Raw genomic sequence first — 22,373 nt, 5'->3', positions numbered from 1 at the left:
GCTTTAAGAGGCTGGGCCCTTCCAAGTACATTCCATCATAAGCCATATATATAAATGACACCTAATATAGATACACTGGAAGTGTCATGATGTAGCAGCTCTTCAGTTATCCCCTGCTCTTTCATTTTAAAGAATTTAAGCAGGAGAAAATTAAGGCTAATATTAACTATCAAATAGCTAAATGTTTCCCTATGTTTTTGTTAAAAAGACAACGCTTTAAATTAGAATCTTTTCAGGTAAGTAACAAAATTAGGTTACGTGACACTGTAATGTATGTTTCTTTTCCCCATGAGAACTTAAATTACCTCTTCTAAAAACAACAGTTAAGGCTGCCTAAAAGTAACATTTCAGTCAAGCACACTCAACTGAAACAGGAAACTCAAGAAAAATTTGAATGTTTAACAATTACTGCAGATTCTACATACTGTCAACAAGTCTCCTTTTCTAATATGTACAGTAACACTGCTTACACATTCTCAAAAACATAAAAACTGAAAACATTTCAGCAACACCAACATCCACTGGCTAGGTACCCATTTACAAAACAATACGTAATTTCAACACAGTGAAGTATAAAATTAGAGTTCAGGGTTCATATTAACAAGGAAAAGTTCTCCAAAAGCCAGGTTCAGAGGGTACAAAGACAGACTGCAATTTTTCCTGGAAAGCGAACATTTTCTTTACCACTAAATATTTACTGTAAAAGAAAATTCTAGCAGAGAAAAAACCCAAGATTTTAGAAGATCTTGAAACAGACACTTTGCTATTTTATTTTCTTTTGCTAAATCAAGCATCCTTGCTTGTATCAAAAGCATTCAAAGTAAACCTCCTTTCCTTACATACATCTGTATTTCAGGTCTTCAATATTTTTTGAAGAGAAGTGATTGGCATTTGCTCAGCATATATAATGCTGCACAGCAAAAAAAAATGCCTAAGAAACATATAGGGAAGGAGATAATCATGTTTGTTAACAAAGCCCTCTGTCTCCCCCACACAAGAAGCCTGCTCATCTGCCAGTCAGAATCAGTTAAGCCTTTCAAGCCTTGACTGCACACAACTTTATCAGAACATGTGCAGAGGGCAAAATTTTTCACTCAGTGGAGAATAGGAAAATTTCAATTAAATGTCACTCTGTTTGATCCTTCTTCCCCCTCAATTTCAGAATTTGACAAGTGTTCTTGTGATGTTTTCTTACAACGTAACAAATACTGGACTCTTAACACTTCCAAGCTTCTGGAAGAAATCCCATGTTCCTTGTCACTGACTAGTTAGCCTCTCTCTACTTGTACTTTTTAAGTCCTACAACCTTTACATACTGTAACAGAATTTACCTACCTGACTGACAGAGCTGAGGTCCCATAGTAAGTAAGCAGGATTAAGCATCAGTTCTTTTCCATCTATAGTCATGTTCTTCTTTGCTTGCTTGCTCAGTTCTTGGAAACCCTTAGGGTTATTCAGTTGCAAGAGAGCCACGCTGGCTTCTGAATAGAGCTGCAACTATACAAGCAGAGAAAGTTTCTGGCGTGCACCCACAGCAGCCCTCTTCCTTTGCCAATTCCATCTTTTTGTTGTATTTTTCTTAGTAGAGTTACTAATAAGAATGACTGGTAAACACTGTTTTTAAAGAACTACAATTTTGTAAGAACACAAAAAGGGTAGTAGAAGGAGAAATGAAAAACATTTAAAGACACAGAACATTTCTGGATGCTTAATTTTCACTTTCAAATAAAATTTCTTTTTACACAATGATCCAGCAACAGTAAAGCTGTCCATGTTATAAATATTTCTGGAGTAGGTGAACAGCTAGTCCCCATCCATTCCCTTCCACCCCAATGACAAAATTCGTGTTTTATTGCAACTTTATTATATGACTGAAAGAATCATACTTTTTTTTCCTGTCTTAATCAACCAATGCTCTTCTCAGAAAATTAAGGCCACCAATTCATCGTTGCTGTCAGAAGCGTGAAATTTTCAGAATGGTTTACAGATCAACCTACAGCTTAGAAATCTGAGATACAAAGGGCTCCAGAACTAATCCATGTGGGTCTCCAAGTCCTTAATGATGGTTGCCAATATGCTGTTAAGGTCATTTCTTAGTTGGGGACTGTTTGATCTGTTTGCTGTTTTTATCTCTTGCCACTAGTAAGTCTGTATATCAGATTTCATAATGCACAGGATAAGAAGGGGCTTGCAGTACATGCCCTCTCTAACAGCTACTATAGCTTACAAATTACAGGGTGCCAAAACATTTCACTAGAAATATAGCATAACCCAATAAAATGCTATTTACCATATAAAGTAGCATGAGCAGACACAAACAAGCTAAAAGCACAACTGCACTTTGATTCTCCAAGTGCATGCATTCAGTCAGATTGAGAATAAATGCAGTTAATCGTTAACAATATTTATTAGATGCTATGCTTAATTTTTGTTTCTTCATGCAACGTAAGACAATCATGTCTACCATATTTTCAGTTGTATAAGATCTGAAGAGCAATTCAAAAGTTAATAAAATTTGAATACTGTCATGTTTGAAAACAGCAAAATCAGTTTATTTCATAATACCCATAAGTGATTTTTTCTTTTTTTTTATTAAATCTGATCCTTTCTGCTCATTTTAAAACGCTTGTCCCAGAGTTAGCACCCCTTCCCTTAGCAAGACCAGCTGTCCCACTTGTGACATTTTAAAGCTGTTGATGCTTTGACTCATATGCTATTTGAGATCTTTCAATCTGACTTATGAGGCCTGCCATTAGAAAAATCTGATAAATCTCAGACCTTCCAGGGAATCATCTGAACCTACGGGTGGAAAGGATGGCTTCAGTAGCTAAACGGCTGAGGTATAGTTACGGACTGCAGCTAGCAACCTCCAAAAATATCGATATTGAAATGCTACAGATTGCAAAGCTGCCTTCAGTGGGTATGTGCTTTATTTAGGAATACAACAGCGTCACACAGTCCCTTAGAATCTGTCATTTAAAACATACGTATAACAAACCAAAAACATTACCCTTCTAGAGTTCTGAAAGCATTTAAGAGCATATAGTTTTCCTTTAACTTGTTTCCAAACTCAAAAAAATAGGTACCTGTACTACAGATTCCTAACTAGATTTATTACTAACACTTCCCCTTTCCCCCCACTAACACAGCTTATATGCTCTACGTTTTTAAATATGCAAGTCCAAGCACAAACAAGAAGTAGTGGAAAAATGCGCTCCACTGCTCAGCATCGGAGTTAAGGTAACCCCCGCATTGAATATGTTATTTTTATTATATTGATGTTTTTTTCCACCGATACCTTTAAGAAACAAGTCTTTTCATAAGCAGAGTTAACAATAAGTTAGATTTCAGTGAAGTTATCTGGCGACATAACTAACTACATTCTAATAAACTGCAAGCTCTCCTCCAAGCATTTTTGTTGCTGGTATATTCAAAATGGAATTGTCTCCTGGCAGACTTTCTAATTTCTCACAGGTATCAACCTTCTCTCACTGGGGATGCATACGATTGCTCATTCCCTTGAAATACCATCTTCTAGAGACCATCTTCACCTTGACAAAACAGGCCAGCAGATCCAAAGGTATTGTGAAAATAGAATAGAAAAACAAGCAGGTGGATGCATAGAGTGAGCGTGATCAGGCAAGCCTCTGCTTCTAACACAAGCAGGCTGAAAAGACACCGTGCAGGCACACACCCAAACCACCACCCATGTACGTTTATATCATCCACTTGAAAATGAGACAGGAAAACTGCATTCTCCCCACCAGGTAACTTTAAGTGCAGGTTCTCCTTCAGAGCTAGCATGTTTGGCAATACTTAGGCTTACTGGACCGGGAGGCAAGCCAGATGGGCTAAGGCATCCCATGCAAAAATAAACACTTTCATTTCCATGTTCTCAAAGTAAGAGGCCTCAAGAGCAGATATTTTTCTGAGGTGGGACTTAAACTCTTAAACAGTCTTTAAATTATTACACGTTATCTTCTTAATGACCAAAGCTGATTGTTAAGGAAATGAGATGCTCCTTTTTTCACACTCCAGTATGAATATTGGGAAAACTCATATACCCACATGGCAAGGGATGGGGCAGGGCACGTGTTGATTAAAGAGCTACAAAAAGCTTTTACATATATGAAATACTGTTGTCTTTACAAATCTATCAAGTTCCCTGTATAAGGTAACATAGTCATCGCAGAGCCAAACTCACTGCAATGCCTTAGGGTTTGTTTGGTTTTGGGTTTTTTTCCCCCCTTCTACAAAGCTTACTTATTACATCTGTGTGAACATATAACACCAACTTCTGAAGCCACCTGTCTGCTCCATCAACACTGACAAGAGCAGCAGTAGGAATCCCAGACATCCCACCCTCAAGGCAGCGAGGACAGCAAACACCCAGCATCACTGTGCCTGCAGGTTCCTATGTGGATTTTCTTCAATTAGTAAGACAAGGTCATTATGACACATTACAGCCCTTAGTTTCCAACATAACTGGTCCATATATATGTGCATGCAGATTTAAGAGAAGTTATATTCTCCAAAGGAAGATCTGCAAGCTCAGATTTCCCTGAAGCAATCAGGATATTAAATCTTGAAGGAAAGTTACTTTTCTCCAAAAATGTTCACTGTTGGATACTATTTCAGTGAAGAAGTGTTAGCATCATAGCCTCAAATAAACCAAAATCAAACAAATCAAATCCCCTTGCCTTTTCAATCCTCCCCTTGTCAGTCTTTACATCACTACATAGTTTAAGTCACAAACACTTCTTTCAGGCTGAACAATAAGAGTTTTCTTTAGAAATGTAGGTAAGGGGGAAGGAAAAATTGTTCTTTCAGTTGTTCTTCATGCATAGGTACAACCTAACATCTTTAAAGCCTTTAAAGAAATATGGCTTAGCAGCAGACAGCTGCACAACCAGAGTAACACCTCCATCTAGTGGCTTACTAACTCACTGTTAAGAAAGAGCAGAAAATAAAAGCGCAGTCAAATGTAATTTTCAGCCACACCTGACATAACACACCACAAAGTAGAACAAGTGTGATCAGCAGACACACTGCTGCTTACCTGTCACCTGGAAATAAGCTTCCATATCATTACATTACAGTGTAGGCCGTAAGTACAAAAATTCAGTAGACCATAACACATATAATTCACCTTGCAAATGTATTTATTATATATTAAATCTTCAAAATTTAACCCCCTCTGGTTGAGGTCAGCTGCTTCTCACTGAGTTTTTTAGAACAAGAAACACCTGGTCCAGATGTGCGAGCAAATTTTGGTCCTCTTTGGATTCAGAAGTGATTTCAAGCAAACAAATTAAAGCAATCCAGCATTATCAACATTCAACACAAACACACCAAAAGCTACACTCCTCCCTTGCTCACCTTTTTTCCCTTCTAATAGCAATGCTGTTGCAATTTTTTATTATTATTTCTTTACTTCTAGCACTGCACTAAGAAACAGCTACTTGGAGCATGCAGGAATCTATTAAGCATCAGGAGGTGGCTATGAGACACAAGTCTAGCCTGAACTCAGGTGCAAGTTTCTTCTTCTCCACCGGGCATCTCACACCACTTCAGACCTTAGATTCCAGAAGTGATATCAGCAGAGGAACTGCTGCAAATTTGATTGGAGACTGTAAATAACCTAGCACCTCTCTCTCTAGCAAGGAGAAACCCACACGTGGTTATATTTACCATAACTGCCTACCTACAACATCTACTGAATGAAGAACTGATTCTGAGCCAGGATCTTAGTAAAGGCTTCTATAGAAATAATCTCATCCACACTTCATATATAAAAATCTTTATCCTTGCAAACAAAACATTTATATACATCTGTTCCATTGTAGATATAACATAAAGAAATCACTGCTATTAGAGTAGAGAACTGGTTGGGAGAGAATCCACTGCTACGGCCACGCAGGGTACAACAATCCCAATTTAATTCTGCTAAAGCATCTGCCACCAGGAAAATAAATACAACAGAGATATGCCTAACCAAACTGCAGAAGAGGAGCTCTTAGAACAGATAATGAGCTGATCACAATGGTAATGTTTATACAAAGTAAGAACACACCAAGGAAAAGAGAACCAGTACAGAAAGATTTGTGATCAACTGGATGACACATGACTGATGACAAAGAAAAAAACACAACCAAGACAGGGTAAGGAAAAATCATGTAGTAAGACAATAGGCACGGGATGTCCCTTCCATAAAAACAGACAAGGAGATGGGAGACATATGTAAGATACCCCAGAGATACAGCCTTTATGTTCATCCTGACAGCAATGCAGAAGCACAGAGAAACTATAGCATTTTTAAGATTTGCTAGAGTTAAGCTAGTGATCAGCTTGAATATAGACAACAGGTTAGCCAGCTGCTTGGACATGAGAGGCAGAACTGAAACAGAAAAAGAATCCATCCATCATATTATTTTGTTGGACTAATACTGCTAGGAGATCCTAAGGGAATGGAAAAAAAGATGATGAAAGGGATCATCTGATGAAACAGAAAAAAATTACTTCAATCAAAAAAATTAAGGTCCAGGCAGAATCACTCCACAAGTCTTAAAACCACAAGATAATAAAAAACCCCAGCACATGGCTCAAAACTAATTAGAATAAATCTGGGTATTCCATTCTTCCATGAAAGACGGAAGGTCTCCATTATAGCACAAGAGACATGGTTGAGTTTATGAATAAGGTCTGTGCTTGACAGATTTACAGCAGAAATCCTGGAGAGAATTATGAACTTCTCAGTACTGGAAGCAAAAAATCCACACAGGAGTGTTAGGGAGAAAAAGCATCAACAGTGGCTTGAACAATAGTTAGATAACGCAATTAGAGGAACAACCACAACTAATGAAGTTAGAAAGTACCTGGGGAGATCTAGGGAACAGGGAAAAAGACACCCACAGGAACCCCCCCCCCACAACAACATGTATTCTTATACTAAAATAGAAGAATGTTTTAGCAGCAGAAATATTAGTACAAGCCATGACACCAGACATCAGAAAGAAGAAGAGAAGGTGGTAGAACATCAAGGACAAAGATACTGAAGGGTCCAAGACAGACATATAAAGGTTACCCTGACAAAGGAACACCAAGTGGTAACGATACAAGGCAAAAAATCAACCACAACAAAATAGTAGGGTAGTATGGATGAAAGAACTGATTTAAGTCAAAATCATTTTGGTAAAAGAGCATGAAGCAACATCTGCTGAGGGACAGAGAATGAAATTCCAAATACTGTTTGAGGGGGGAAACATTCCTCAGAACTATGTAGGAGCTTGTATCTATGATGTTCAACCAGAGAACAACCATTGCTTAGGATGGTGCTCCAATCTATTCCCAGAGGTGGAAGCAGACAGATTTCTTTTCCATGAAAAAGTCTCTAAACTAATAGAGGCAATATTATTTCAGATACCAATCTGGTAATTAATGAGAACATTACAGAAGAGCTGCTCCTAGAAAATAACCCTAGGTCAGGAAAACATAAGCTAATGGATTTTAAATTGAAGCAGAAAAAAATGATTAAGAAACATCTTGTTACTAAATTTCTTGAATGCTAAACGGCAAGTTTAACGAATGAAAAGAGCTAGTAATTGAAGTCAAAGGTATTCTGAGCTCTTCAGCTCCATTAAGTCAAATGTGTTAAAACTACCAGGAACCTGTACCTTAAGCTGTGGTGAGGAGCTAGAAAAGGCTCCAAACCCAAGTGGATAAACCTGCACTCGAAGATTCTTCAGATGGCTCAAAGTCAGGAAACATTCAATGTTCCTTATGCAAAGCTTGAAATGAAGAACATAGCATCTCAGACAGCAAAACTGAAGTACCACCTCCTGTTGGACAACAATCTCATTTCTCTACAGTAAACACCTTTTCTTTAAAGAGTTTAAAAAATATCCATAGCACACAAAACAAGCAGAGACTGGCAGACTGTCCACATGAATATACACTGCTATTAAACCAATGTACGGCCTTGGCCGTGACAGAGCACACCTGCTATCACTCAGCCAAAGTAGTGACAGATTCACAATAGCAATAGACAATTTTTATGAAAAGCATGAATACAGAGCAATGGAAGGATGCAAGGGAGGTTGTGTAGAAACAGTGGCAGTTTGCAATGAGGATAATCTAGCGCACAGCAAGTCTGGCAGCCTTGGTTTAGCAATGTACTACATATTTTTCACTGCGTAAGAAGTTCCAGTGATGCCTCATTTAAAATGCTCTACAAAATTCCAGTCAATTGTGTTGAAGGCAGTCAAATCCACAAAGGAAGAGGCAGGGAAGGGCTGTGAAGGGTGAGAGGAATGGAGAACCAATGCTGTGGGATGAGCACTGCCTGATTAACTTAGTAAAGCAAAGGCTAGGAAGAACCGTAGCCACTCTCTGTGAATACACTAGAGATGTAGACAAAGGCAAAAGAAGAGAGCTATTTAAGCTTAAATAACAGTTTAAAAGAGCTCTCTATTGAGCTGTTTAAGAGTGTGCAGGAAAAGAGGTACAGATGTGTTCACTTTGGAAGGTTTCTGCCATTAGCGAGACTAAGACAACCTGCTAACACAAGCTGAGACAAGAAAGAAGAAATTCGGCTTGCATTAAGTTGGGAGCGTGACCAGCCTACAAAAGGGGTTACACAATATCATTTCTGCAATAGCAGAATACATGATTTGTTAACCCAGCCCACCGAAAAAAGACAAGGAAAGTAAGTCATGCTCATTCGAGCACCAAGAACAAGCCATAAAGTGAATTAGCACATCCTACAGGCAGGCACCAGACTAACAAAGACAGATCACCTATGAATTAACATCCCTTTACCCCTCCTAACTCCTCCTCCTCCACAAACTCCCTGGTCTCACCCCCTCTCACACCACCAATCACATCTGTCTATATTTACACATAAGCCACATCTCTACATAAGCCAATGATTTTCAGACTTCTGAAACTTTAACCTATCTGTTAAACCTGGCTATAACTGGAAAAGGTGACCAAACAGCAGGGGAGAATAGAAGGCACGAAACGTTAACGGATGGCACAGTCACACAAGTTGTGATCTACTGTTGCCTTGCAGGTGGGTAAGTTGAAGCACAACTTGCTCAAGACCATACAGAGTACTTGGCAGACAGAAATATAGCATTCAGCTGTAAAATAATCCAGTGTTGTTACTATTAAGATAATTCTTTTAAAAGCAAAGAGGGAAGAAAAAAGCTAGGAGGATACATAAACAAAATTCTGTCACATTAAACAAGCCAGTGCTATAGAGTTTGCTTCAGCAAGACAACAACAGCCTATAGCAAGTGGCTGAGAGAAGCTGATAAGGCTGGTACTTTTTAATCAGTTGTAGGCTAGCAAATGTAATTCCTAATAACTTGCGGTCACAGAATGAACAACTGGTCTTTCAAAGGCAACTGCTTGAGTCACTATCTACTACTCTTCACAACTCAAAACTATCAGAAACATCCTAAGTCTCCTAGGTGGGTGAGACGCTGTACGTGAACCATTCCAAAAAAACAATACAACTAGGTTACTTTTTCCTTCAGACTCTTACCAGTTTTACTTTAGATGCCAGGCTCTCCGGTAATTTTGTTCTTAGCTGATTTGTTTCTTTGAATGTAGCTGGAAATCCACTAAGGAAGGCCAAGTCTTGCATTAATACTAGACCTGGAACTTCTTTGTCTGTAGTCTAAAAACAAAAAAAAACCACAGGGTATGAAGACTTTAAGCTTACAATAATTCACATTTGTCAATCCTTCATCAGGTGACAGATTTCATAGTGTATATACTGTCACTTAACCCAGACTTTAAAATGGAAATAAGGGTTATTTTAAAAGCTTTCATTTCTTACTACATGTGCGTTATGGAAAGAGAACAGCACAGATAAACTTTTTGTACATTTTTAGAAAGTGTAACATATACAAAAGCTAATCAACAAATTTTAAAAGGACATACCAAGTAACCCCTCCACACTATCTGTTTGCTGTTGTCTTTTAACATTCCAGAATGGGCAGCTTCAACTAGAACAAACAAAATGCATTGCAAATCAAAAAGTGAAAGTCACTTCTTCTGTATATTCTAGTAACTAAGATACACTTTTTCAAATTAAAGACTTGGATATTTATGGTGTGAAGAGTTGTCTTTATAAAACCAGTAAATAGTTCTTGGTGGTACCATAAACACCAGTAGCTGGGCTAGTGGGTGGTAGTGGTCAGGCACTACATACTTAACAAAACAAGAAGCCCATACCTGCTCTGAGATCCTACTTATATATGCTGAACACAGGGATAATTTTGTTTTAAGGTATGCAATCCTTTGAGCAAGGGCAGAACTTATTGCACAATATTCAAACTAGACTTCAAGGCAATTGAAAGAGGATTTCTAAAACTAATCTTCCTCAGTCTAAACCTCAGTCTTCTGAGATTATCAGTGCAACACAGATATACAGATATCAAACCTGTTTTGCAATAGTGTTTTAAAGCATGGAACTCTAATCATAGGTAATCAGTTGTCTGGGAGGTAAGCAAACAGTATCATTAATGTCATCATTTAGAGGAACAGACTGAGGGCATGAGATGCTGAATGACTTGCTAAAGTCAAACAGAAAATTAGTGGCGGAGTCAGTATTGGAGGAAAAAAGAAAAACTAATTCATAGCAGCTTACTAAAAAGTTTTCACTAGAAAACTGTCTGGAGTCTGACAAATAAGTTCTTACCATCCTTAGGGCTATCAAAAACAATTACTGTCACGTTGGTAGAAGGGTTTTTTGGTTTGGCTACAAAGAACACATTGTTAGCAGCTTGTAAAGCAGGATGAATCGACAGCAGGTCTTTCAGTGTGACGTTGGTAGGCAGCGCAGGATCCAGGACAAGCATTGGCACTTTGATGCAGTGTGTCAGCAAACACTCCAATTGCTTCTCACTACAGCAAAATACCAAAGGTATATTTAACACTAGTAGAAAATTTGAGACAAAAATCGATGTCAGATGCAATGAGAGATGTTTTTGTAAAATCCGATCAGTTATTTCTAACATCTGCTGGGGCAGGGGGAAATTACTACGGGCTGCTTATTTTGCTGCAGAAGGTGCAGAAGACTGTTACAGTGAAGTTCATTCCCATAACTGTGTTTTCAGGTTTCCAAGATTTCAAAGTTTGCCAACAGAGGAGACTCTATAAAGATCTCTAAACAGCAGAACAATGAAGCCAAATGAAGAATGAAACAGAACAGGCCCTTCCACTTCCGGGCAGTAGAGGCATAAGAGTCTCGGACTCTCCACAGACCGTTAGTAGCAGTCCCATCTATATAAATGGCAGGTGAAAGCAACACTGAAAAAATGTTCATGCTTTTAAGTTTTAAAGCTCCAGGTACATACGCATTAAAAATCCGTACTTAGAGTAGGATCTATGCCTAACCAGTGACTAGGATATGCTTTCTGAACATCAGAAATTGTCACATTTTAAGCAGCCGTTCATATATGTCACAATAACATTACTTGTATTCAGCATACATATATTTTATCATGCTGTCAATGTTTCTTGAAGTGAAATAGAAGGAAAGCACGCACAGGCTATAGAAAATGAAACAACCTCCCCAACCAGCATCTGCTTTCAGCTAACAATGAGTAGGATATAATTTATTCTAATTTATGACCAAAACCCACAAAAACTTACCTCTTCTTTGTTGGTTCTGTTGCATTCTTTCCAAGGATTTCCCTATTACAAAATTAAAACAACTATGTTAACTAACACAGAATTGACAGTAAGGGATTTAGTGTAATTTCAGACTGTTAATTGAGTCAGGGACACATTGTGAAAGCACCGATAACCCAGTTATAAAACTGCCAAGGCCTTGCCATTGGCCTTGCCATGGCGAGCACAGACATACACGTGCCCCTCACTGCTCACCCTTGTTCTTGGTTGTGCTGACAGCTGTGGCAAGAGAACTCTTTTTGCTAACAGGATTTTCAGGGGTTATTATTAAATTACTTAATGAAACTGATGTTGATATGAAAAACACTGATAAGAAGCCAGGTTGAAGTGACCTGAAACTAGGCTGACTTGATTGTTTTGCCTAACATACATACTCCGATAAGGTCTATCATGCGTTGGTCATTTGCTCATAGAAGCTAATGAGGATTCATGTAAAGGTGGTGCAGTGCCAGTGGTAAATAATAATATCAGAAGGGCCTTCTTCTACACACACCAACAGAAGGAGAACCACCATTCATGAAGCTACTCTCTCCCACTGAAGAATAAAGCACCTAGACTGTGACTAGCTCAATTCAGCTGTTATCAATAAGAAAGTTACAACTTTAAGTTTTGCTATGCAATGCAAAATATACACTTATTAACAGGCATTTAGGCATCCTTGCCTTTGTCTTCTGCAGTTGTCTTGATACCTTGAAACAGCTTTTTGTAACAGTACTAACTGATTTCAAAGGACATGAAAAAAGTTATCTACAAGGGGGAGAACCAGGTGCCCCTGTAGATAATGAACATGATATAGACAATATCAAGCCTATGAGTAAGACTCACAACTTCCCAGATCAGTGTTATGGAAAAAAACAATATGTGTTTTTCCCTTGGTAAAATGAGAATCACAGCATGAGTGATGGCAATGCTAAAACCACAAATGTTTACTATATGGACTGCTAGGAAAAGATTAGCATAAATTTGGAAGCTTTGCAGAGCAGAGACCACATCTATGTTTAAGATGTTTAAACTTTAAATCCATTAAGTTCGACTAATACCTTCATTGTTTAGGTTGCAAAACAAAGATCCAGAATTTCACTGGTGATCACATTGTCAGTGGTACCTAAATTGCAAGTCATAACACGCCAAAACTCAGATCAATCCACTCACTTGTGGTTTTCAGACTATTCTGAACTAAACTGTTATTACAACCCTTAAAATACAGACTTGTTCTTCCATTTAGCATATTTTCTGGCCAAAATGGATCACGTGACCACAGAGCTGCTTACTAAGAACTAAATCAATGGTTACAAGACACAATCCAAGGTATCTGCAGCAGCCTGTGTTTGAAGCCTTAGATCAGTAATTTTGCAGAACAGTATAGCACAATTTATAACACCAAATGCCGCAATACACGTCTTTCCCCACTTAGAAGGCTGACTCATACCTTTACAACATTAATTATTTCCCTCTTTCTCAGTTTCAGTGTTGGGGAGACTACAAATCTAACTGTAAAGAAGCCTTTAAGAAACATATGCTTAAGTTTTTATTAAGCCCATTATGAAATGAAATTTGGGGGGGGGTGGGGGAAGGGGAGGAGGAAAAGGGGGATGCAGAGAGGTTATACATTTGATATATATTATTATTATTATTTACAAACCAAGTTATAGCATGATATACACAAAGCAGTCTTCTGCATGGTGTTTTACACATTCAAGATAGAACAGCCTTAATTACTTTAAATTATTATGCTTTGTATCTTAAACAGTTTTCTGATTAGACAGTACTTCATAGCTAAATGTAGAACTGAAACAAGGTTTTTAGAATAATCAAATGAAGAAGTGAGAAAATGCGCTTTGAATTTTCACGTTGAGTAACGTGGGAGAAAAACAAAGAGGGCTAGTACTGCATTAGATTGCTGCTGTCAGTTAAAGAGAAAAATACATGAGATTATTACCTCATTATTTTCTGTTCTTCCTCCATCTGTTCTCTGACCTGTTGCAATTCTTTGATCAGTTCAACATCTGTGCCGTTCACCCAGGTGTATACCACATCAATTGGCATGGGTAAACAAAGCCTACATAATTCAAATGAAAGCTACATGAGCTGTTTAATATTACATTACAAGCATTTGTGGCATCCTACGATAGCAGTTTCTGTCTAACAACAGAAATACTTGGTGTCTGGGCTGCAAACAACACAAAGCAAAAAGCTTCTCTTTAGCTATATGTATCACCTCTTATACACAAGCCTTAGACAAAACAGCAGAGACATAAAACCAAAAAGGACATGAAATGGCTACAACAGTTCAGTAACTAAATGAAATCTGAACTTCATGCTCTAAAGTTCACTGATATTAACCTACAACCCAACTCCTTCAAACCCATAAAATATTTCACAAATCAGCACCAGCATCCAGGCACATCCTTAATTCACCAACTAGACTGGACGGGACAGCACAAAGTATAAAGTCTTAAATCATACTTGCTGTTATTTAATTGCACAGAGACAATAAGATCTCAGCAGGACCAGGTCTCTATCCCAGGAATGCCTCAGATGTTAATAACAGGTCATTTCATAAACCAGCAACCTAAGTAGGGTACATGAATTCAGACACAGCTTCATTCTTGACACAATTTAATATCCAGGACCTGTTTCTGTACAGCTACATATTTCCTAGCATACCTAAGGATATAAGAATAGAAGAGAGGGGGTTGGGTACCTTTTTTTTCTATTTGTTTATGATAATCTCCTCTCCGAGGCCCACAGTTTTGTTTCAGTAGGTACTCCAAGGCTGCTGCCATAGGTGAACCTCTCAGTCCCAGACGGCAGCAGGATGCCCCAAACATTATTTTCAAAAGTTCCAGTGTCAAGCTATTCAATACCTTCCTGAACTGCAGATGGCCTAGCAAACATTGATCACTTCTCTAATGCTAAGATCCATGGGGTCACACAATGACATTTCCAAGGAAAGCTGTTCCCTCCCCACCCACTGCATCCTTCAAAAAGCATTCAGAAAGAGACAGAGCTTATAGGCTTCCCTTGCAGAGTGTGAAATGCAGACAACTTCCACCCAGCTTCATTTTCTACTGCCTGAGATTCAATAACTAAAGCACAAAATTCAGCAGAAGGGCAGCCAGTGGCTGGCCACAGCACAGGAGGCAGGAATATTTTGTACTCATCATTGTTCCTAACTGAGCTACGACACTCAGAGGATAACAGCAGGTCAGTCTGAACATCTAAGAAGTGCCACCTTCCCCAGCAGCACCACCCAGAAAGTCTCTCTCACCTCCGACATGCAACACTGCAGGACGGTAACTTCTCACTCACAAAAAAAAAATAAATTGCTTGAGTATAACTAACCGTCTAATCAGTTATTTTACCTCCTTCTCAGGAGATGCCACTAACTTCTGGTTCATTAACAGGTGCAACGCAAGGCATGTTTTCAACTAAGAAGTCCTCCAGGAGTAGAAATTCAATGACAGGAGCTGTTCCAGCTTTTCTACATTTGTTGTGTTCAGTTGAATTACTGGATTGACAGTCCCTTGAATGCTACAGCTAGGACAAGAGTGTTTTAGGTAGAAGCACCTGACTCAAGTTAGCTGAGTTCAAAATGTCCAACCCTCACTCTTCTGGGCAAAGTGCAGAGTTTATTTACCCAGGTTTTGCTGAAGAAAATAAAATAAAACCACAAACCAAACAAAAAACCCAACCCACCAAAAACCCCTCCTCAACTCCTTTCTAAGGTATGAGGCAATTTTGATATCTGTGAATTGCTAAAAGTGTGTTCCTGTGGAATAGCGCATATAACTATGTAATTTGCTACACTTCATTTCTAGCATTGAAATTATGTCACATATAGCCAAATGCTAATAAACTCCACCAAAGAAAGGCATTTTTGGTCAGATGCAGGTATGTCAACTCTGAATGAACCCTGACATGGCAAGCTCATTCTTCATTACCAGGGGCAATGGAGACTATTTAAAAAGGCCATTAAAGCAAGTAAACTGTTTGCAGATCTACTAGTCTAATTGCTTAAAATTTATCCAAATCTCAGATAAATTTTCTTAATGCATTTTTTACAGCATACACTGTTTGAGAAAGTAGTGATTATCAAACATAATAATAAAAAACAGATCTCACAAATTTGTTGCCCCCGATTAGGAACAGTAACACTTAAGATTTCACCTTTTGGTCTTTGTCAAAGCTTTCTGGTTGGTTCCATGGCTCCTTAAAAAGTTCTGAAAGTTTATATTTTGAAAAGCATGTAGTGGTGTTTTGCTTTAAAATGAAAAAGGAACAGGAGAGCCACTTCTGCATTATCCTTCTCAAAAACTATTTTTAATATGCAGAGTCTTTTGCAAATTGGTCAAGGTCAGAAAAGATCAAAAATTTTCTCCTTCAAATTCTGTAGCTGCATTTCTCTTTCATGTGGATTTATACATTTTGTCTTCATCACAAATACCAGTCTGGCAAACAGATTAAGCCCAAGATGAGCTGCCTAAATGGGAATTACGTGAACACCTTTCTACAGAAAATCATCAACTTTCCCATTCACTACTGATTTTAGCACCAGCGAACACAGACTTTGGAAACCTCCTTGGAGACTCCCAGACAATTAATGAGGCTTGTTTTCAATACTCCTTTACATTTTCCTCTTTCAAAAACATACCCATTTTTCACTCGCAAACCTAAAAACATCGACAGGATCCTGCCTGAAGGCAAAGCCAGAGACACCAGCCCTCCCAGATAGCTCTTCTATGCACCTGCTGGGAAGCGCTTTCCACACCTGTGACGTTTGTTTACATACAAGAGCCACGCTCACAGCCCAGACTGCAGCTAGAAGACAAAGCCTCATTGTCTCAGCCTCCACAGTTGCTGGAGTACAGCGGCCTCTTGATCTCTCCTAAGCCACCACACAGTGACCTCCAACCTTGGTGAGCCTCTTTATGAAGAGTGCAAGTCTGTTACGCCCTTAAGCTCCCCACTGTAAACCTCCCAGCCCTCCTGCCTCTGACACCTCTGTAATTGCCCACCAACAGCAACTCAACTGTTCCACTGCTATTCTTGCTCCAGCTCCTCCTGGCTCCCTAATTTGTGTGTGCTTTCCTCTCTCCAGCCTCACTCTGCTCAACAGTTAATGGCTCCTCAACTACTGATGGCTCCCACTTGCTGTACCATACTGAAATCAGTTCGTACATTTTAAAAGCTGAGGATTGTTCCTTCACATTTTGTTCCCATAACGTATTTTGGAGTTTTAAATATGATTTGGCCATATCCTGGAATAGCAAAATTACACATCAGCATTTGCCAAAATGCAGAATTTGCTGGTGGAGAGAAATAAGACAGAGTTCTTGTCCAAGACTCTCATGCATGCAACTCCATTATTTAGTTTCCTTCTCTCCCTTTTATTTTCATACTAAAACTAAGTTTTCAAAAATGGGTTTGGATGAGGTGGCTTGGTAAAAAGCCCTGGAATTTCTACTCCACTGTCTTAAAGCTGCCTAAAAGCCTGGGCAATGTAAGTAGGAAGTTTACCAGCTGATGTGACTACCTGGAAGGTGCAACAGCTCCTTAATTTCCAAACCAACAAGCTCCTATTCTCTAATTTTGAATATTTTTTGCTAACACTAAAATAAGAACTGATTAAAATCAATGAATAAGCTAGGATCAAAACTGGAAGTTCACAATCCTCAGTTTATATAAATACCATGTGACACCCTACATGCTGCATTGATACGAGCCTTAAAAACTCCATTGAAACATCACTGATACAGTGCATTCTGCAAGAAGGGGTCCATTGCTGCATTAGTGAAGTTTGATAATAAAACCAAATTGAACCCTTGACAAAGGACTTCTAGAAGCTAACGGATGCCTGAAAGTATGCCCCCGCAAAGACTTTTTGTGGGTATGAATTTTTACAGAAGTTGGTATCTGCACACAAATACCACAACAAGCCGCCCTGCCAGGCCTAAGACTATTAAGGCATGTGGGTGAACTGGATAAACTTACGCACCCATCATGAAAACCTTATGCTTTTGCTCCAGCATCCAGTGCCTGGGGAGGAACTATTGGATTTTTTGCTCCCAATCCACAGAATTCAACATTAGCTAAGGAGTGCTTTGCACAACCAAAATGAAGTAAGGAAATACAATGCAGCAACGGGAACCGACTATACCTACATCGCAAGAGTAAGATTCACAGTTTTGTTTTGGACAAACTCAACCAGTTTATAAATGCACAGTACTTAATTATCACAAAGTCAGCATTTGAGTACTGACAGGAACAAACTACCATGCTTTCACCTCAGTGCTGCAGAAACATGTAAACATTAAGCTAATCATCCATATGAACTGTATCACTCTGCTTTCATCAGTCACCCTTTGGAAAATAGGGAAGGGGAGTAAGATATGAGACTATAAAAGGGCATAGGATTCACTGACACCATGCAATGTACTTTTAGAGTTATCTTGCACCAGCTAAAGCAAGACAAACTGATCTGATCGTTTCTACTGTCCCGTGATTCAAACCTCAAGGCAGATTAAGCATCTGCTTTCAGCAGGGGGGGTTTTTTCCCTGGTCGAGTGTATCAACACTTAAAAGTCAGATGATATCTCCTTAGTAGCTTCTTCCACCTACCAATTCACAGTCCACTGACTTCCTGAGCAACAGGCCCCACGACTATTCAGACACGAACGATGAAACCACAAGAAGTCATGTAACAGTTAACACAACTGAAACAAATGGTCCATGTGACTTGGTTTCCAATTTGCTGTGAGTGACTTCTCCCATGAACTTAGCTTTAAAAAGCTGCTTCTTACTAGCTCTGTGACTCCTCTACTAAATAATGTCCCTCATGAGATGTCATAGAAAATGTAAGGTAAATGAAAATTAACTTTTCAAAACACTGAAAGTTGGAATTTTAAAGTGCACAGGAACAGTACTTACATTTCCTTATCTTAATACGGAATATGTGTTACATCCTTCCTTTGTTGTTAACATTATCACCATTTTGATGTTTCACTAGACTGGAAGAATTAGATGCATTTAAAATATAAACCCTGTTATGTGACTAGACCTTTCAAATGCCAAACACCGTCCAAGCTGGGATATTAAGCACTAACTCACAAGTTTAAAACCACTAAATTTAAAATTTACTGCAGATTTAGAGCCCATACAATAAGGTCCTACTTAATAGTATGTTACTTCATCTAGAATATTTGATTTTAAAATTCGGAAATTCATTAAACAGTAAAATGTTCAATACTGCCAACTGCAAGTAAAGCTCACCGGTTCTGAAATGATTTCCCAGCAACGTTGTCTCTGTATGAATCAAACATAACATGATACTGGTCTCTACTCCACTCCAAGACAACCTGCAAAAAAAAAAAAAACCACAACCTTGATGCCACCATCTTGTAAAATTAGACACATTTCTCCTTTTGAAATGTTTAATCACAATCAATTTGATTCAAACTGATCTATGTATTAATGCACAACTGACCAGAACTTAATCCAAATTAAGTTATACACTGAGCCAGCAGTCAGACCCAGAACTTAGAGCACGCTTGATTTAAACAAACTGGTTTTTCTCCGGAAAAAAGGATTTCATGTTTTAAGGACACACTTTTTAAGCTACCACTCATTTAGGTTACCTCCCCCTTGTCTCTTAGCCTTTAAAAATTCAGCAATGTTTTCTCAACAAATGCATTTCAATGCAAGCAGGACATCCCCACACCCTCCCCAGCATAATTTTCCTTGTCTCCCTTTCTATTCTCATACAGGACATACTGAAGTATACACACCTCTGAAATCTGAGCTTTGCAAACTCACAGCTAGGCCAGGGCATATCAAATTATGCAAATTAACCTGGCCACAAACTTAAAACACAATAGCTCTTTCCCAACACAGGTGACGTCTTACATTGCAGACAGACTAACCCAACAGCAAGTACTTCTGCAGGCTGCACCCTCTCTCCCATCCCCCCCCGCGTTTCTGCCACCCCCCTTCAGCTTGACACGAGTTCACCCAACGTGCAGCGAGCCAAGTCATGGAGCCAAACCAACAGAAAGATGAACTTTCAAAAACCAGAGCACTTATCTTCCTCTACTTGGGCATTGGCACAGACAAGAAATGGTGGGAACACACAGCTGAAGGCAGGGTTGTCTTCCCCACCTTCATCCAGCCATCAAGGCTGCTTAGCTAAAATGCCAAGCTGCACCCAACTTAAATGCCCTCTGCCAGCTGTCCCCACTCCCAGGCATATCCATAAATTAGCTATATGGGAAACCAATCACAAGCCACTCTTACTTTGGAAAGCTGCAAGTTTACATTTCATTTCTATCCTTAAATGTACATACACACACAGACACACTAAAAAAAGGAACGTAGTTACATTTCCATTACTAACAAACTATCTGGTATCATGGTTCAAAACAGAAAAAAGAAAAACAACCCAGACTTTTCAGTGCTGAAAAGGCTTAATATGCTTTGATATAGCAGAAAAGCTAAGTAATTTAAATAAAAATAATACAAAGCATTAAAGTTCTACTCTGTGATAAACTTGCTATATCTTTTACAGTGAAAGCCCAACCTTAAAAACTACAGTGGCATCTTATGCTGCTTTAAAGATGAAGGGGTAGTGGCTTGTTTTACCTGGATAAGTACACATTTATATGTACTGGAGAGTAAAAAAGAATACCAGGAAAGGACAGTGCTTACTTTACACCACTCTTCCTAGATTTGAATTTTATTATTGCTTATTTCTTGTATTACAGGAACTGTGAAATATACCGTTTCTCTAAAATAGAATTCAAAACTATAAGATAGAGTACCCCCCTCCCTTTTAAGAGGATACACATCTCTGTACCCTCACGCCCACTACAGCAAATTAAAGCCTTCTAAGAGCAGGGAAGTCTCATCATGTGGCTGGGTGACAAGCGTGCACACACACAATTCCTGACGAAGCTGCAAATGGTCTCTTTGTAACCAAGATCACATCTGTACAAGTTCATTCCCCTTACACAAAGGACACATGATTTCCCAGGTGAGCATAAAATCTCCTCCCTTAAATACCAAAGTCAAGAACTGTCTTAAAAACACAGTATTACACTTACTCATGTGCAAGTCATTACATCCTTCTACCAAATACACTAGTTTAATACAGCACACACTGAAAGGTAGCCACACAGAAACATTTGCTGCCCCTGATAATGATGAATAGACACACACTGATCTGCTTCTAGAAGAAATACAGACGTATTTAAGAAATTGATTATTATGAGAATAATATGGCTCCCCAGAAGAAAAGCATTAACCATTCAAGCATTTGCTTTTTGCCTTGGTGCAGCTATAATCAGAAAGACCCAGGACAGCTCGCTTTAGAAACTAAACTTTACTTTTAGTAAAAAAGTTAAGCTCTTCTCACCTGATATTTCTTTTTTCCCCTGTGACTGTTTCCCCCAGTCGCGTTATTTGTGTTGCAATAACACCTGGAGGCCACTTTGCTTAAACTTTACATACTGATACTATAAAACCACTACGGGAACAACATTAAAAAAGAAAAGGGGGTGGGGGGGAGGAGACACCCTCTATTAGGAGATACTGTATCCGACAGGTGATAACAGCGGCTCTGGCACATTCTAGTTATAAAATATTTTACAAAGCTGAGCAACCTATGGAAGGACGGCCAAAAAGGGTTCACAACCAAGCTGTCCTAGAACTCAAAGCTCATCTTACAACTAGGTTACAGCATCAGCTTAGACCTGGCTACCCTATATGTTTTGGCAGAAATGCTCCTGAATCATGCTTAATGCACTGTTATTTCATTGAGCTTAAGTTTTTTTTCTTGAAATGAAGCTCATTTTCACATTGAGGCTGTGAGGACATTTGTTACCAATCTCAAATTATTTGCCCTAGCCATCCGTTTTTATGCCAGCATTAATACTGATATTAGCATGCATCTAAGAAAGCAGACTGCACTTTGCCTACTAGGATGAAAAAACTGCCTCTGGGGGTGGGGGAAAAGCAGAACTGCAGACACGGCTCAGACGCTGGGGTCTGATAAGAGTTGCCTCACGCTGCTTTTTATTGCCTGACAGTTCCCCATAGATTGTTAAAAATGGTTGACCTGATAATTACAAGAAAGATTTATGGTTTCATTTTCAAAACAGTCTTTTTTTATTAGTTGCTACCTTGCGGATTCTGTAGTGAGGAAGTGTTTTCTGTTCCCACTATAGTTGTCAGAAGAGGCCTAGGAGTGTTTGTTCTCACAAGTCCAGCCTCTCCTAAATCCTTAAACTACCACCATTTACCAAAACACACCACTTTAAAACATAAAAGTAAAGAGTAAAATGCATGCAAACATCTCTCACCACGCTCATTTACCACCACTATAAAAAGTTTTTCTGTGTTTCTGTATGGTCATTCCATAAGGGTGGGGGTTTTGTTGGTGGTTTGTTCTGTTTGGGGTTTTTCAAAATATTTCTGGTCACTTTTCTGTTGTCTTAACATATAATTTTGAAAGTTTACTCCGACATGAATCTGCCAGTTCTTTGCTCACTGTCTAAATAGTACCTAAGCTTTCCAAGTAGCTCTAGAAGGGATGGAAACTTAGCAGCAAACTAAGATTTGGTAGGAAAATGATTCTGAGCAGTGACTTTGATTCTCAGTGAGATCAGCTACAATCT

The 22,373-nt window shown here is 38.8% G+C and overlaps 1 protein-coding gene across 3 annotated transcripts in view; it reads right to left on the bottom strand.

The window, feature by feature from the left end:
- The window catches only part of GNPTAB (N-acetylglucosamine-1-phosphate transferase subunits alpha and beta), a 46,108-nt gene that overhangs the window by 22,000 nt on the left and 1,735 nt on the right, over positions 1-22,373 (bottom strand). For all 3 annotated transcript variants that reach the window (XM_064456463.1, XM_064456456.1, XM_064456472.1), the window contains exons 2-8: positions 18,976-19,061; positions 13,643-13,762; positions 11,665-11,706; positions 10,709-10,914; positions 9,949-10,013; positions 9,548-9,682; positions 1,336-1,497 (exon numbers count right to left, since the gene is read on the bottom strand). In XM_064456463.1, the coding sequence (XP_064312533.1) occupies positions 1,336-1,497; positions 9,548-9,682; positions 9,949-10,013; positions 10,709-10,914; positions 11,665-11,706; positions 13,643-13,762; positions 18,976-19,061 (816 nt within the window). The remainder of the gene's footprint in view (positions 1-1,335; positions 1,498-9,547; positions 9,683-9,948; positions 10,014-10,708; positions 10,915-11,664; positions 11,707-13,642; positions 13,763-18,975; positions 19,062-22,373) is intronic.

Source organism: Phalacrocorax carbo, chromosome 1 (assembly GCF_963921805.1).
Source record: "Phalacrocorax carbo chromosome 1, bPhaCar2.1, whole genome shotgun sequence".
Classification (NCBI taxonomy): Eukaryota; Metazoa; Chordata; class Aves; order Suliformes; family Phalacrocoracidae; genus Phalacrocorax; species Phalacrocorax carbo.
The sequence above is the reverse complement of the archived record's forward strand: the minus strand, read 5'-3'. Positions and strand labels throughout refer to the sequence as shown.